This window comes from Cimex lectularius, unplaced genomic scaffold (genome assembly GCF_000648675.2).
Source record: "Cimex lectularius strain Harlan isolate CLEC.00 unplaced genomic scaffold, Clec_2.1 scaffold403, whole genome shotgun sequence".
NCBI lineage: Eukaryota > Metazoa > Arthropoda > Insecta > Hemiptera > Cimicidae > Cimex > Cimex lectularius.
In genome coordinates, this window is record NW_019394220.1 from 81,271 (window position 1) to 96,238 (window position 14,968).

At 36.7% G+C, this 14,968-nt stretch overlaps 1 protein-coding gene and 1 non-coding gene across 2 annotated transcripts in view; both read right to left on the reverse strand.

The window, feature by feature from the left end:
* Positions 1–620: 620 nt before the first annotated feature.
* Trnae-uuc lies at positions 621–693 on the reverse strand. Its single transcript has one exon. It is a non-coding gene; the product is annotated as a tRNA-Glu (tRNA).
* A 13,214-nt stretch (positions 694–13,907) lies between these two features.
* The window catches only part of LOC106663498 (netrin-1), a 98,523-nt gene continuing 97,462 nt past the window's right edge, over positions 13,908–14,968 (reverse strand). The window contains exon 6 of the mRNA XM_024230290.1: positions 13,908–14,321. Within this exon, the coding sequence (XP_024086058.1) occupies positions 14,180–14,321 (142 nt within the window). The 3' untranslated portion in view covers positions 13,908–14,179. The remainder of the gene's footprint in view (positions 14,322–14,968) is intronic.

Below are 14,968 nucleotides of genomic sequence, written 5' to 3' on the forward strand. Positions count from 1 at the left end.
TCGCAACAGCAGAGGTTATATCAACCCTCGGGGTGCCGGTGTTTTTGAAAAAAAAAAAAAAAAAACATTTGTAAGTATTTCGGGTTCGAATGCAGGGCCGCTGGATTCGAACCCGGGACCTTTACCTTACAGAGATGAGCTCCGTGTCAACGCCTAAACCGTTGCGGCCCCCCCCCATAAAAATTTCAGAGATGTATTTGATCAGAAACAAAACCCTATTGACTATTGGAAAATATTACAAAATAATGGTATTAAAATTTAAAAAAAAAAAACCATCTGTCATCTCAATTAATGAATTGAACAAACACTTTGCTAGAGCAAATATTGAAATCGATAGGGAATCCTTTAATAAATATATAAATACGGAAGTGGATCGATTCTAGCAGAATTTAATCTTACAAAAATAAAAATAGATGAAATAATATATTCATAGAAAAATACTATGTCAAAAGCGGTTGGTGTTGACAATCGGCCAATAAAAAATTTCCGTTACTTAAAGATATTATTGCAGCAATTTTGTTACTTATTAAATCCATTAAAGTTCGTGGTCCGATTGACCAATTAACATTTTTCAATTAATTAATATTTATGAAGGGTATTGGTTAAGATAAAAAAGTCAGTGTCACGAGCGGGATACGAACCCACGATCTACGGCTTGAAACGCCGCTGCTCTACCACTTGAGCTATCGTGATTTCGATCGTGTGCGAGTGGATCGAAGTCACGATTGCTCAAGTGGTAGAGCAGCGGCGTATTTAGCCGAAGGTCGTGGGTTCGAATCCCGCTCGTGACACTGACTTTTTTATCTTAACCAGTACCTTTCATAAATATTAATTAATTGAAAAATGTTAATAATCATCGACTAACGATCACTAACCACCACACATTATATTACGATAAATTGTTATAATTATTATAATTAGCTGTTAGAGCGGAATAAAATTAAACGTTTGTTTCCTACCCTCAGTTTAATAAACCATTCATTCATTCTCTCCCTCACTCACTCTCTCTTTCTCTTTCTCTTTCTCTCTCTCTCTCTCTCTTTCTCTCTTTCGTTCACTCTTTTTCTCTCTGCTTTCTCACGTCTTTCACTAACTATAGTGTCCACCATACAAAACACATACACACACACACACACACACACACACACACACACACACCTAAAACGACTAAATGACCAAAACGATCTGTACAGACCAAACAACAGACTCATCATCGCCCCATCAGCCTCAAGGCCAAAAATCACAAAGTTCATGAATGTTGGACACTTTAGTAATGGCAAAAAGAGATTAAAATATTATTGGAAGAAACAGTGAAAAAAATATGTACATATCGTTTAAATAGTTAATAAAGATATAATGCTAACAATGTTAACGATTGAACATAAGTCCGTGAAAAGTTTTACAGGAAATAAACTTACGGCTGTAAAATCCGGCGAGAAAGTTATGTTTATTTAGAAGAATAAGAGAGCAATTACATCAAGTTCACCCTTGACTATTAAATGAAAAGGGGAAGGATGCCCACAGCCGGCGGTGTAGGTGAACCTTCTTTATTTCTTTTTTAACTAAATAAATGGCTTAGATTTTCTAACACTGGCTGTACTAACACAACGCTTTCGGACGGCTTGGAAAAATTCCCGTTTCATTCATTTAATCCAAAGAGCCGTCCTGGTAAAACGAGACAACCCACTAGAGCTTAACGTCGCGGAACAGTGTCTTATTATTCATGAGAGCGATAAAACGTCGAATTCGCCGTCATCCTCAGGCCTGACATGAAGATTGTCTCGGCCGAATTACAAGCCATTACAATTGCAAATTCCACAGTGGCACCTTTCTCGAGTAATTCTCTTTATCGAGCAATAAAATAGAAGGAAACTGCAAGCCCGGCATCGATTTCACCCGAGCTTTAATTAAAGCAAGTTTTATTGCAATTCATTTTTTTTTCTTCACCTCTGGATATATTTATTCACCTTTGTTGTACTACGTCAACGAGGTATTGGCGGGAGGACGGACTTCCGTCAGGGGTGACCGGAAACAGCTTGCGCCATGTAAATACAATTTGCAAGGGTCAAACTTTATCTGATTATCCCAAAACAGATCATTCTACAAACCGAAAAACTACCATCATGATTGCACACCCATTTTTAAACCGGAATAAGGTAAAACTTAAACTTCGATCTGAAAAACTCAACCCTAATTCCCCTTTTGATGATATAAACATCTATACTATGTACTATTAAACTAATAATGCATTAAAAAATAAATAATAATAAAAATAAATATACATACAATACATCGATGATATTTGTTTTGTGTCTGAACAAAATGTTTAAAAGATAATGCCAACATTTTAATTTGTATACAGTGTATTCCTACTAAACAATCTAGTGATCGACCATGCAGATAGATATCAAAAAGAAATCCTTCAAAATATTCTTTGATTTAAATTGATGTATAGTTGATTTAATGACCACTAAATTCAAAATGAAATACCTTTTAGACTGAGCAGAATGAGATAAAGGGATCCTCGGTATTGCCGACCATATCTGGTATAAAGATGACACCGAGCATGGGGCAGGACCTTGTATTTATAAAAATAAACCAAGGACTAAATCTTTTCACATTGTACATCGTGAGTGCCAGGAAAATCAAAAGGCTGGGAAATACCAGAATATCATAACATAATAGTTATCTACTGGCAGCCAGACGGTAGTAAACGCAACAACCCCATCGGTTCTAAAGTTCATAGACATCCATACATGTCCTGTTAGACATTAGTGAAATCAAGAAAATTACTCTTGATATGGTACGAAACCATCCAACGTACCAAGGGCCATAGAAAGTTCAAAGAGAACACCTATTTGCCCTGAGACCTTTTGTGGCATATCACACTGCCAAAAACGGGGATAGATCAGATAATGCTTTAAAAATAAGTCCTTGGCTCAATGAGGATAGAGCCCAGAACTAAGGCATGCAAAAAAAATGCATCAAAGAACTATTGCATAAACTAACGACAAAACCGCTAAATCTAGGACTAGAGATGGGGTTCTGCTCCCAAATTGATCATATCATCACTAACTTGAAAGATGAACCACTCTGAAAAAAAGAGCGGTCTCTTATATCCCCACTCCGATACCAACCATTCAGCGCTTGCCACTCAATTTTTTATTTTGTCGTTACCACCAAACAGTAACTTGACTTAAGTAAGTGACTTCGTTTGCCTCTCCAGCCACCCTCAGTTCAAAACGCTCCTCGCTCTCCGCCTTTCTCCGTCGTTCACGCCCGTCCAAGTTTCAGAGCTCCGAGATCCAACTTCCCAGAATTGAGCATACTCTATCTCTTAGTTATTTATTTACAGGTTACACACATTAAAAAAATACAATGTTTACTGATGAGCTCTGCTACAGTTTAAAAAATATGTGTTCTAATTTACAATTGTTGGGAGAAGTTTGTTATATTTTGATAACAAGAGTGGATTTCATTTTAGACAAATATAATATTTAAGTTTGTTTGTGTAGTTTCGTTTGATACATAAAATGGAGCATCAAGGAGTTTTCGTAAGATTAAAGATTGGACAGTTTGGATACGTCGGATGTTAGAATGTTTGGCTGAACTTCATACATTCTGTCAGTAAGTCCATATCGCCTTCATTACGGTGTTGAAAACCAGCCTTTTATATTAGTGATAAACCAGAGCGTTTGTCAACAAGTAATGCAATGGTCGGGTATTGTGTACCTTTTTGACGTTTCACTCGTGTGTGAGGATTCCACGTCAAGCATTTTTCCAAAGTCCGTGCCTTGTCCGCAGTTGGGAGGGGAATATTATTTAAATTGACCGCAGGGGAGAGGTAATGTGGGAAGATGTCTGTGTTAAGTTTTATTCTTTGCTTTTACAACAAGACCTTAGTAGTGTGAGGTATTGTTTAAGGTTCGAGTGGAAATGACATGACCGGAGTTACTAGATAGGATCGCTGTATCATATGTAAATGTGAGTGAGGTGGTTCGAGGATGTGATGGATGTCAGCCAGTTACCGGGCGCAAAATAATGGTGCAGCCTTGAGGGCGTGGCAACCTCTCTAAAGCACAAGATGTACTGGTGTCGGCCTCGCGTCGGCATGGGGCGGCGGGTGCTTTATCAGAGGCACACATTGGTTAGGGTACCAGATCCTGTCTGCATAGACGTTTGCATGTACTACGGTGTAAAAGAAATGTTCCAAGGTTCTGCGTGGCTACTGATCCTTAGGGGCCGGGACACTACACCAATGCTGCGGCGGTAACACTTTTCCGTCGTATGCAGAAGTGCGTCAGCTCTCATCTTGAGAATCAAAGCGTCCGATAAGGCCATGAGCCAGGTGCGGACGTTAAAGATCCTCTTGTCTTATTGACGATGAGTAAATCGGGAAGCAATGTTCCAAGGTTCAGCCCCTGTTACACTGGGAATGGGCTCGTAGTTGGGCGTGGTGACACCTCTAGCGGGTACCTGGAGAAGAGGCTGTCTTCTATCTGTGACCTTCGCACGAAACTAGCGTATGACCATCGTTATTCACCCGGCCTCACGGGATACGAAGGATCTGACGGCAGCACTTAGGAGTTGAAGACGCGAAAGTCCCTCGAATGCGTGAGTAGTGGCGGATGGGAACGGGTAATTAATCGGCTGCTCTTACTCGAGTATGCTTTGCACGTAGACACCTACGTGGCCTACCTAGGCTGAGCTCGATTAGAGGCTTTTACCGTAGGCGGTACTCCTCTAGGGTGTGGTTAGCAATTCCACTTTAAACAAAACCGCGGCCGGAGTGGATCCGGAAGTTTCTATGCTGGGGGGCCTCAGAACTCTGAGAGATAGAGTGGCCTTCTCTATCTAGGGAGTGCGCGGGAGACCAGTCTGATGTATTTCGGCCTAGGTAGCCCCCCGTCTACACCAATGCTGCGGCATTAACATACTTCTGTCGTATGGTGAGGTGCGTCAGCTCTCATCTTGAGAATCAAAACGTCCGATAAGGACAAAATATCTTCATTGTCCTTTTAAGGACGACCTGGTATACGGAAAAGCAATGTATCATCTGTAAATGTGAATGAGGTGGTTCGAGGATGTGATGGATGTCAGCCTTATAAATCTGGGTATGTATTTCTATGAGGGACAGAACGAAACCCTGAGTAACCCCACCACGGATAGTGAAATATTCTGAGAGGCAAGACTTTCAATAAATCGGAAAAACATATCATTGAAATAACTGTGCAGTAGTGAGAGTAAGGTAGATGGAAGTATGTCCTAAAACATGAACACCAAGCCCTATCGCCAAACTCGATCAAATCCTTGGCTTAAAACAAGGAAGGCTCAAAACAGGATTGTCCTAGCTCTAGAGAGGATGGGATAATATCTACCAAACAGTGGTATCGTTGTATAGTTGAATGGCAGTTGCAAAAATTGACGATCCGGAATTATATTTTGAGATTTTATGATTGTAAGAATTATTTTCAATAGAAACTTTTCTAAAATTTTACTCAAATTGGGTAGAAGTATTGGCTTATATGAAGCAGTTCAATGTATTTTGGCATCAAATTATCCTTACTGTGGAATTATTGGCCAGTACATATTATTAGCATTAACAAAAAGTTCAGACATTCATATCAAAATTGTATGATTATTTATACAATGTACAATTTAACGAAGATTTAATTTTTATAAATATGCAGTAATTTATGTTAAAAGCTTATGAAAGAGAACATAATAATTAAACAATATTTAATATAACGTCAATCACTATAACACAGGGTGACAACAGGTGTCATCCCCATTTTTCTCAAAAGCTACTGTATAATTATCTCACTTTTATCCATTGATTTTCTCTATTTTATTATTATTTTTGAATTTATTTTTTATTTAATCCTATCTATTTTTCCTCTCTAGTTTTCCTACATTGTTTCATTTCTGGTTTAAATTTTTATATTTTTGATGTCTGTATTTCTTGCTCTTCTCTATTAATAATTTCTTTCATAACGGCATTCATTCATTTATCTGTCTTTTCTACTTTTCCCCAACATGTTCGTTCTCCTTTTTTTTTTAATTTTGTTTAACGTTGATGATATTCCTAAACAAAGTAGATTGAAGTTGCTTAAGATAATTCCTGTCAGTTTTAAAATTGTAAGAAAGTTAGTTATTGTTTTGTGAAAAGTAAGTATCAAAAACATTATTGTGACAGTTGTTTAATAACAATAGTTTTTTTTAAATTGTCAGGTAGCCACAAAATCATAGCTTGGATTTTTTCAATATTTAAGTAACATTCACATCTTTCAACATGGTTTGAACGAATATCAAGAAACTCAATAAAGAAACAATGCACAAATTTAGACTATAAAATAGAAATGAAATAGAAATAATTTCCACTGTTTGCAAATCAAAATAAGCGACAATTTTCTCTTTTAAATTATAAGAAAGATTTTCTACCAGTCGTGGAGTGCTCTGATGCTAGATCCTGTAAGTTGGAGTACTTCGTCCACCCGCTAGGTGCCTCCGGGGTGGCCGATGCGACAAACCCTACTTCAGTAGCCGAATTACTTAACGTACCATAACTTAACAACTTATTTTATTATAGTAGTATGTACTACCGGTAGTAAAGCTTAACATAATTTTCCCTTCATTCCAAGTTTTGGTAACACTGTGGGCAACACTGATTCCTGATGAAGTGAGGTTATTTAATTTAACTACTACTTAGTGTGTGTTTATTGACATTTGTTTTATGGGATGAGATCTTTTAGTATAAATATTAACTCAAAATTAAAATTAGCATAGCATATAGAAAAATTTGAAAACCAGAAGTGCTGGTCATTTAAAACCTTTGTGAGCAGTAAAGAAAATACTTTTCTTCCACTTACATAATTTCTTTTCTTTCAAAATTAAGGATACTGTTGGAGAAAGATATCCTGTTCACGAATTGTTTTTTGGTTTTCTTTCTTTTTGGGATTCCACGTCAATCTGCAAGGTGGTGTAGCTTGAGGTATTTGACTTGCGTAGACGTCGGTAGTTCAGATATTTCCACTCTTTCAACTTAATCTTCCACTTTTTGCTGTATTCGTCGCTGAGCTAGAAGTGTTAGTGGATTTTGCAGGTGGTTTTTATTGTAATCGTGGTGTGTTTAAGACTGACAGGGTTGAGATGAAATTGAGATGGATTGGCAGGATGAAGAATAAATAGTGAATAACATGGAACGAAGAATGCTTTTTTGTCGGTCTTATATCTGACAACTTATTGCATATAGAAAAAATTACAGTCAAATGTAATTCATTGAGAAACAGACAGAATGAAAAAGACAAATACATGGAGAAATAGTCGAAAGGAATAGGTAGATAAAACTTGAAACATTTCAGAAACCGAAAGACAAAAACCGAGACAGACACAGAGAACCAGAGAAGCATAGCGTAAAATATAAAACAAATAATGAATGAAACAAAATATCACTTTGCTCGTACAGAGAGAGAGAGAGAGAGAGAGAGAGAGAGAGAGAGAGAGAGAGAGAGAGAGAGAGAGAGAGAGAGAGAGAGAGAGAGACAGAGACAGACAGAGCATGAATTAGAGACCGACAATAAAACCCAAATTAGTGTCAAATACGAGGCTAAAGCATTCCCATCGATAAAAGGTAGATAAGGAGAAAAAACTCAATACATACATAAAATAAATTCCAAGTCTGTATGTATTATATGGACGAAACGTATATTTATCCCCTGTAATAAATATTCAACAGGTCTTCTCGCAAATGACTTCCGAACGCTTTACATGGGGTAGGATTTAAAAGATTAATAATCCACTACGGAAAATATTAATGGACTTTGGTAGCGTAATTTCAAATGACAAATTTAAAACGGGAAGCCAAAACGTGTATAGCATTCCTTGTTAATTTTATTTATTAAGTTATTGGGCGGTGTTTTCTCCTGCTACTTGCCGTTTAAATTACCGGCGGACAATGAGACCTGATGAACTTACACACTGGTATGGTATGGCATGGTGAAAAAGGATACTAGGAAGCGGGGTTTGCACTCCCCAGGCACTGCAGCCTTCTGGCTTATTGTACCTTCCTAGTTCCTTAGTACAGTGCAATAGACTCAATCCTTCTTCTTAGAAATGTCAGGTCATTGGCTGTCGCTGCTGCAATTCGATTCTTTAAGTTTTTTCCGTACGTTAGATTAAATCTCTATTGAGCTGTTCCTTCGCATTCTAAGATGATATGAGTGGCTGTTTCTTCCTCCTCATTACATAATCTGCAAATGGGGTCGTCGTTGTATATACCCATGTTGTGTAGATGTGTTCTCAGATGCCAGTGACCGATAAGTAGTCCTACCTCTGAGTTTGGCCCTCTCTAATTGCAGCAGTGCTTTTGCCAGTCTCGGTGAGGGTTGTTTCATCATTAGTTTACTATGTCTATCACCGCAAGAGTTTACCCACTTCTCCTTTTGTTTTGCTAGGATCCATTGTGCGATGGAGGATTCTATATTTGTTCTTGTCATCCCAAGAATAGGTTCGGGGCTTATGTATGATCTTGCAGATCCTCCTCTGGCCAGTCTTTCTGCTTTCTTCCAAAAATTCCCCTGGGCCCTGGCACCCAAGATATCATCAGGTTGTTCTGTTTCCCCAGGTTTTGGAGATTTTGGATGCATTCACTAATTTTGATGTGATTCTTTTACATACTAATGCTTTAATGGCTGCTTGGCTGTCTGATCTTATAAGGATTTTTTTGTCAGTGTAACATCTTTTAAGATTTTCCAGGACACAAGCATTGACGGCATGTATTTCTGCTTGAAAGACCGAATTGTAATTCCCTAATGAGTTTGATTGCTCATGTTTTGGGCTTGTACAGAATACGCCTGATCCGGTTCCTTCGTTTGTTTTGGAGCCATTTGTGTACCATATCATTGTATCTGATGCTCTCCTGTGTTCTTCCTCTCCTTTATAGTCCGTTGAGACTTTATAGCAAGATATGAAGATATAATCAGTCCCCATTTCTAATAATGGGTGTCTGATTTTGTGGATTATTGTTGTATGCCCGAATTGTTTAGTTCCTTTCCAATTTAATTGTTTCTGAAGCCTAAGTGAGCTTTTCTTAGCCTCTCCTTGAATGAATATTTCCAATGGAGGTAGGTACGAACACACTGGCTACAATATAAATTAAGAAATCCAGTTAGGACAAATGCCAGCATGTCAACTTGCAGAGCGACTGGCGTTAGGTTTATTTAGGCCCGTTTAGAAATACATTTAAAGCGCCGTCAGACAGTATCTCCTTGCGGTTAATTTCATCCCTCATTAATAACTGGCCACTCGTCGAAACCGGTGTAAGCCGTGTCAAATCCTCAGAGCGTGCTCATTCGATTTCACGCATCACACAGCACGGTTTAGCGTGCGTGTAATTAAACGACGGATTAGTTATCATTACTTGTTATTGATCGCAGTGCAGAAAATGCAAGACTGCAGGTCGCCCGTTACAACAAATCTGTCAGAGGAAACTTAATCTACGTTAGTTTGTGAGATTTATTCGGTCAGAGAGGTGATGTAATCCGCAACGAAATTAATTATGTTGCATTACCAGTCTTGTCAAAAACAAGGAATATTGAGAAAACAATGTAAAAAGAGAACTAGAGATAATAAGAAATTACAGAAATGGAAATAGGAAACAATAGAATAGAGTAAAGAGGGACAGAGAGAGAGAAAGAAAAAAGATGGAGAGAAAGACGGAAAGAATGAGCAAAAGAGAGAGAGATAAAAAACTAAAAACAGAGAGGCAGAGAGAAAAGAGAGAGAGATAAAATAGAATGAAAGGGAGAGATCGCGGAGAAGGAAGGAGAGTGAAAAAGAGAAAGAAGTTGCCAGAGAGAGAAAAAAAAAGAAAAAAGATGGAGAGAAAGACGGAAAGAATGAGCGAAAGAGAGAGATAAAAACTAAAAGACAGAGGGGCAGAGAGAAAACAAAGAGAGGGAGAGAGAGAGAGAGAAGAATGAAAGAGAGTGATCGCGGAGAAGGTAGGAGAGTGAAAAGAGAAAGAGGGTGTCAGAGAGGGAAATAATATCGAGAGAAAGACAGAAAGAATGAGCGTGAGAGAGATAAAAACACATAAAAAACAGAGAGGCAGAGAGAAAACAAAGAGGAAGAGAGAGAGAGAGAGAGAGAGAGAGAGAGAGAGAGAGAGAGAGAGAGAAAAAGAGAAAGAAGTTGCCAGAGAGAGAAAAAAAAAGAAAAAAGATGGAGAGAAAGACGGAAAGAATGAGCAAAAGAGAGAGAGATAAAAAACTAAAAACAGAGAGGCAGAGAGAAAACAAAGAGGAAGAGAGAGAGAGAGAGAGAGAAAATATGGAGAGAAAGACGGAAAGAATGAGCGAAAGAGAGAGATAAAAACTAAAAGACAGAGGGTGTCAGAGAGAGAGAGAGAGAGAGAGAGAGAGAGAAAATATGGAGAGAAAGACGGAAAGAATGAGCGAGAGAAAGAAAAAACTAAAAACCAGAGAGACAGAGAGAAAACAAAGATAAAGATATATATATATATATATATATATATAGAGAGAGAGAGAGAGGAGAGAGAGAGAGACCTAAAAAGTGATGTCTAATTCTTCTTTTGTTTTGTGTGAAACCATTCTGAGAAATAGTTATGTTCGATCTTGTTTTAGATTTTGAGTCTTTGGGATCCTCCGCTGGTTTGTTTGTCTGCTTCCCCATTAATAAAAATTGTATTGTGCCCAGGCACTTCTGGTGTTGTCAGGCTATCTGATATATCAGGATTTGGATACAGTCACCGACTGTTAGGCGAGTGACTTTTTTACGTTTGAAGCTTATAGAACCGTTGGCTGTTTGATCTTAAAAGGTTTATGACCAGTGTAACCTCTTTTATTTTATGATAATTTTGTAAGATGTAGCTGTTTATCGCATTTTTAAACTTTTGTAGGTTTTTCGTTTAAGCATCAATGGGAAGGGAGTTCCACAATTTGCAAGGATAGATTAAAAATGATTTTTGTTGAGCGGCTGTCCTATGTGGACGTACATACAAATCTGTACCACATTCTCTGGTCGACCTCATTTATAGCTGACCTCTAATCTTAAGTCGAAAACACAAATATTGTGACAACTAGACCTGGCTTTGAACGAACCAGAAAAACTTGAAAGCAGAAAATAAAACCTCCTGTACTCCAACATGAAGCCACTTTAAGTGGCGGTAGTATGCAGTAATGTGTTCTTCACGTCTTGCATCAAAAAAGAATCTCACCATGGAGTTCATAGTTCTCCGTAATTTTGTACCTAACTCTGGTTATGTAATTAAAGACAAGAATCGCAATCACAAAGCCGCCAATTGCTTTCTTAATTCGAACGGTAACATATTCTGTTGTTGCTTTAGTTGGTACAGCGCTTGATGCATTTTCTTTACTTTGCTACTCATTTGCAGATTCTACGAAAGGATTTTACTAATTGTAACACACAAGCAATTCACAGTATCACATTAGGCAAGTCAGTTTCAAGTACCTTTGTTCTATTCAGTTATTTAAAATCGAAGGTGTTAATTGCGAACTACAAACAACTATTTCTTGCTGTCAACGCATTTACAAATACTTTCATCATTCACCTTCATAATACCATGCCCTATTTTCGAAGAGGGCACATGGAAGTCACCTTATTTCGATACAATAATATTTAATTTATCTTTTAGAAGCAAATATGCCCCTGATATAGATGGAAAATAAAAATGGACCTAAGACAGAACCATGCGAAACACCTAAGTAAACACATTCCGAACAAAAATTTCACCATTCGTCCCAGTCACAGATTGTTTTTTCCCTGTGATTCAAATCCTCCAAGACAGATCAGACAATTTAACTGCTTTAACGTATGAAGAAGCAAACAATAGCTCAAAGAATCAGATGTTTGTGAAAAGTAAAATAAAACTAAGACCGTCATCATGCGTTTATTAATAGTCCAACAAGTATGACATCCATTAGTTTCAACATTGATGTCTGAGTATACAGGTTTGAGAGAGAGAGAGAGAGAGAGAGGGAGAGAGAGAGAGAGAAGCAAGAGAAGAAGCAATATAGAAAACCTAGAGAAAATAATGAAAAAGAGATGGATTTTTGGAAATATATGCACTCGCAGAAACATATATACACAAACAACAATAAATGAGTGAGTGAGGGTGTATGTGTGTGTGTGTGTGTGTGTGTGTGTGTGTGTGTGTGTGTGTGTGTGTGTGTGTGTGTGTGTGTGTGTGAGTGTGTGTGTGTGTGTGTGTATTAGTTAATAAGAGGCATACAAACGCTAAGGGTATCGACCTGTCTGGTCAATGGATACCGAAAGATTAAAAGAGTTTTAACATCTGGCAAAATTTAAGAAAGTTGACGAAGGTAGAAAATGGAACATTAAACATGGTTTCATATTTATCAATGGAGACCAAAAAAGGAAGATAAGGGAAGAAAAGAGAAAAGAAAAAAGATAGACAGAAAGATAGACAGATAGATAGATAGATAGATAGATAGATAGATAGATAGATAGATAGATAGATAGATAGAGAGGGAGAGAGAGAGAGATAAAGAGAGAGATTGAGAGAGAGAGAGAGAGATGACAAAACAAAATAAGAGAAGAACTAAAGAAAAAATTATATCTAAATTTACACAATGCCACATCAACAACTAGATCTCAGGCTTACAGCCATTACAGTATCCATGAATTTGAAAAATGTGTATCCACCTTCATGGGGAAAAAGAAATTAAACTATTTTTGAAATAACAACACTTTTTTTCAAAATCCTTATTTATTATATAATACATCTACAATGTAAAAACTGGTAGTTTAATGTTACAATAATTATATTCATTTTTTATTTTAATTTTTTCCGTTTATATATAATAATATCGAGACATACTTTTCTCTGGACACCATACCTCCTAAAAGTTACATTCAAATAAATTATATTTATATATTTATATTTATAATTGTATTAAGATATAATATACAATAACTAGGACACGAATATTACAAATTACACAGATTTATTCCATATAAATACACTGAGGAAATTAGGATAGAAAGGAAACACAAAATGAGACTACGCTTTTTTGTTTTTTATTCTCTCAGGGCACGACTATTATTTATTAGAAATCTTACTAAAGCCAGGCTAAAGAAGCTTGTATTATTCCGTGATATGTAATGGGTCCAAGGAATAAGGAGGAAATAATAAACAATTATTTTTAAAATAAATTAGGCCTGGAGAATTTTTAGGCCAGTCGTTTTATTTAAATCCCAAGAAACTCACCCCCAATGGTATTAGTCGTGGATTTTGATCCAATTGTACGTTTTGATTGTGTACTTTTCTCAGAAAAAAATATCGATTGCGAGGTAAACACGACGATGATCAATAAACAATGAAAAGCTACTAACAAGCTGGCTAACACCTAAATAATGTAGGGTTGTTTTTTTTTTCTTTCAAAAATTTAACGCCGACGACAGTACAAAGGGATTAGCACATTATAGACGATGTCATAGCGATTTAATATTCTTGTGTTAAAATGTAAAGCTTTCACCAAACTTTCTTTAAAAGTAAATTAGAAATTTAAGTACATTGAGAATAAGAGGGGGGAAACTCTGCAGGGCGGGAAAATATTAAAAAATCATGCAAAATTTTCCTCAAAACAAAACCTAATACAGTAAAAAATGATTGTTTTAACAAATTAGGCCTGATAAATATGTCCTTAATTAGACAATTATTTAGTATTATGACACAAAAATAAACAAATTACACAATTAAGAGAAAGAAAAGGAAAGGGGAAATCTTAATAAATAATCTTTACAATATTTCTTTTTTTGTTTTAAAATCAATTATATTTAAAAAAAAAAATAAAAAATAGAAAAAAAGAAGCGTAATAATTCATCAATTGATGACAAAATAAAAAATAAACAAAATATTTAACACCTATTTACAAAATTATAATACAATGATTTTGAGTATTTTATTTTTTATTTTCGATTATTCTCTGCTATATGCGCATATGGTTAAAATTGGAGTTTGGAAATTCATATTATTTCTGGAAAAAAAATTAGAATCAACACCAAAGAAGAAAATCAAATTGGAAAATCACATTCGGGTGATGCTTCATTTTTATTTATTTTTAAATTATGAAATTTTGTTTAGTGTTTTCCTGCTCGTTTTGTCGACGATGATGGCCTACTTGCATTGCTTCGACCTCCTCTGGAATCTTCGCATCCTGTTGAGCCATTCGTCTTTCCATTCGATGACAATGGATCGTTGAGTTATAGTCAGACCTGGTTTGTCACCGTCCCTCTCTTTTCCTAGGATGAGGTACTTCCTGAAAGGCAGAAAAAAGACAAAATAAGTAACGAAAATCTTGATGTATGGATGCAGAAACAGTCTCAGTCGGCATGATAGCAAAGATAATTTACAATAATTATGATAAAAATAAAGCCATGATTGTTATCACAAACTTAATCAATATCAATAAAGTTAACTGTAAGTTTCAATTAATTAAGGTTTTTAGTTGAGATAAAAAGTCAGTGTCACGAGCGGGATTCGAGCCCACATCCTTCGGCTAGATGCGCCTCTGCTCAACCACTTGAGCTATCGTGATCTTGATCCACTCGGACACTAACTTCCCATCTCAACCCCACCTTTTGAATTTACTCTCCTTTTTGCTATTTTCCAAATGTCGTCTAATCTTTTGATTCTAGGCTACAAATGAAATGGCCACGGAGAGCATTAGTGAAGGTATACGTCATTTTAACTTATTAAATTCACTAATTTTCGTGGAGGGAAAAATTCAAAAGGTGGGGTTGAGATGGGAAGATAATGTCCGAGTGGATCGAGGTCACGATAGCTCAAGAGGTAGAGCAGCGGCGTATCAAGCCGAAGGTCGTGGGTTCGAAACCCGCTCGTGACACTGACTTTTTTATCTCAACTAAAAACCTTAATTAATTGAAAGATATTAATTGGTCAAGC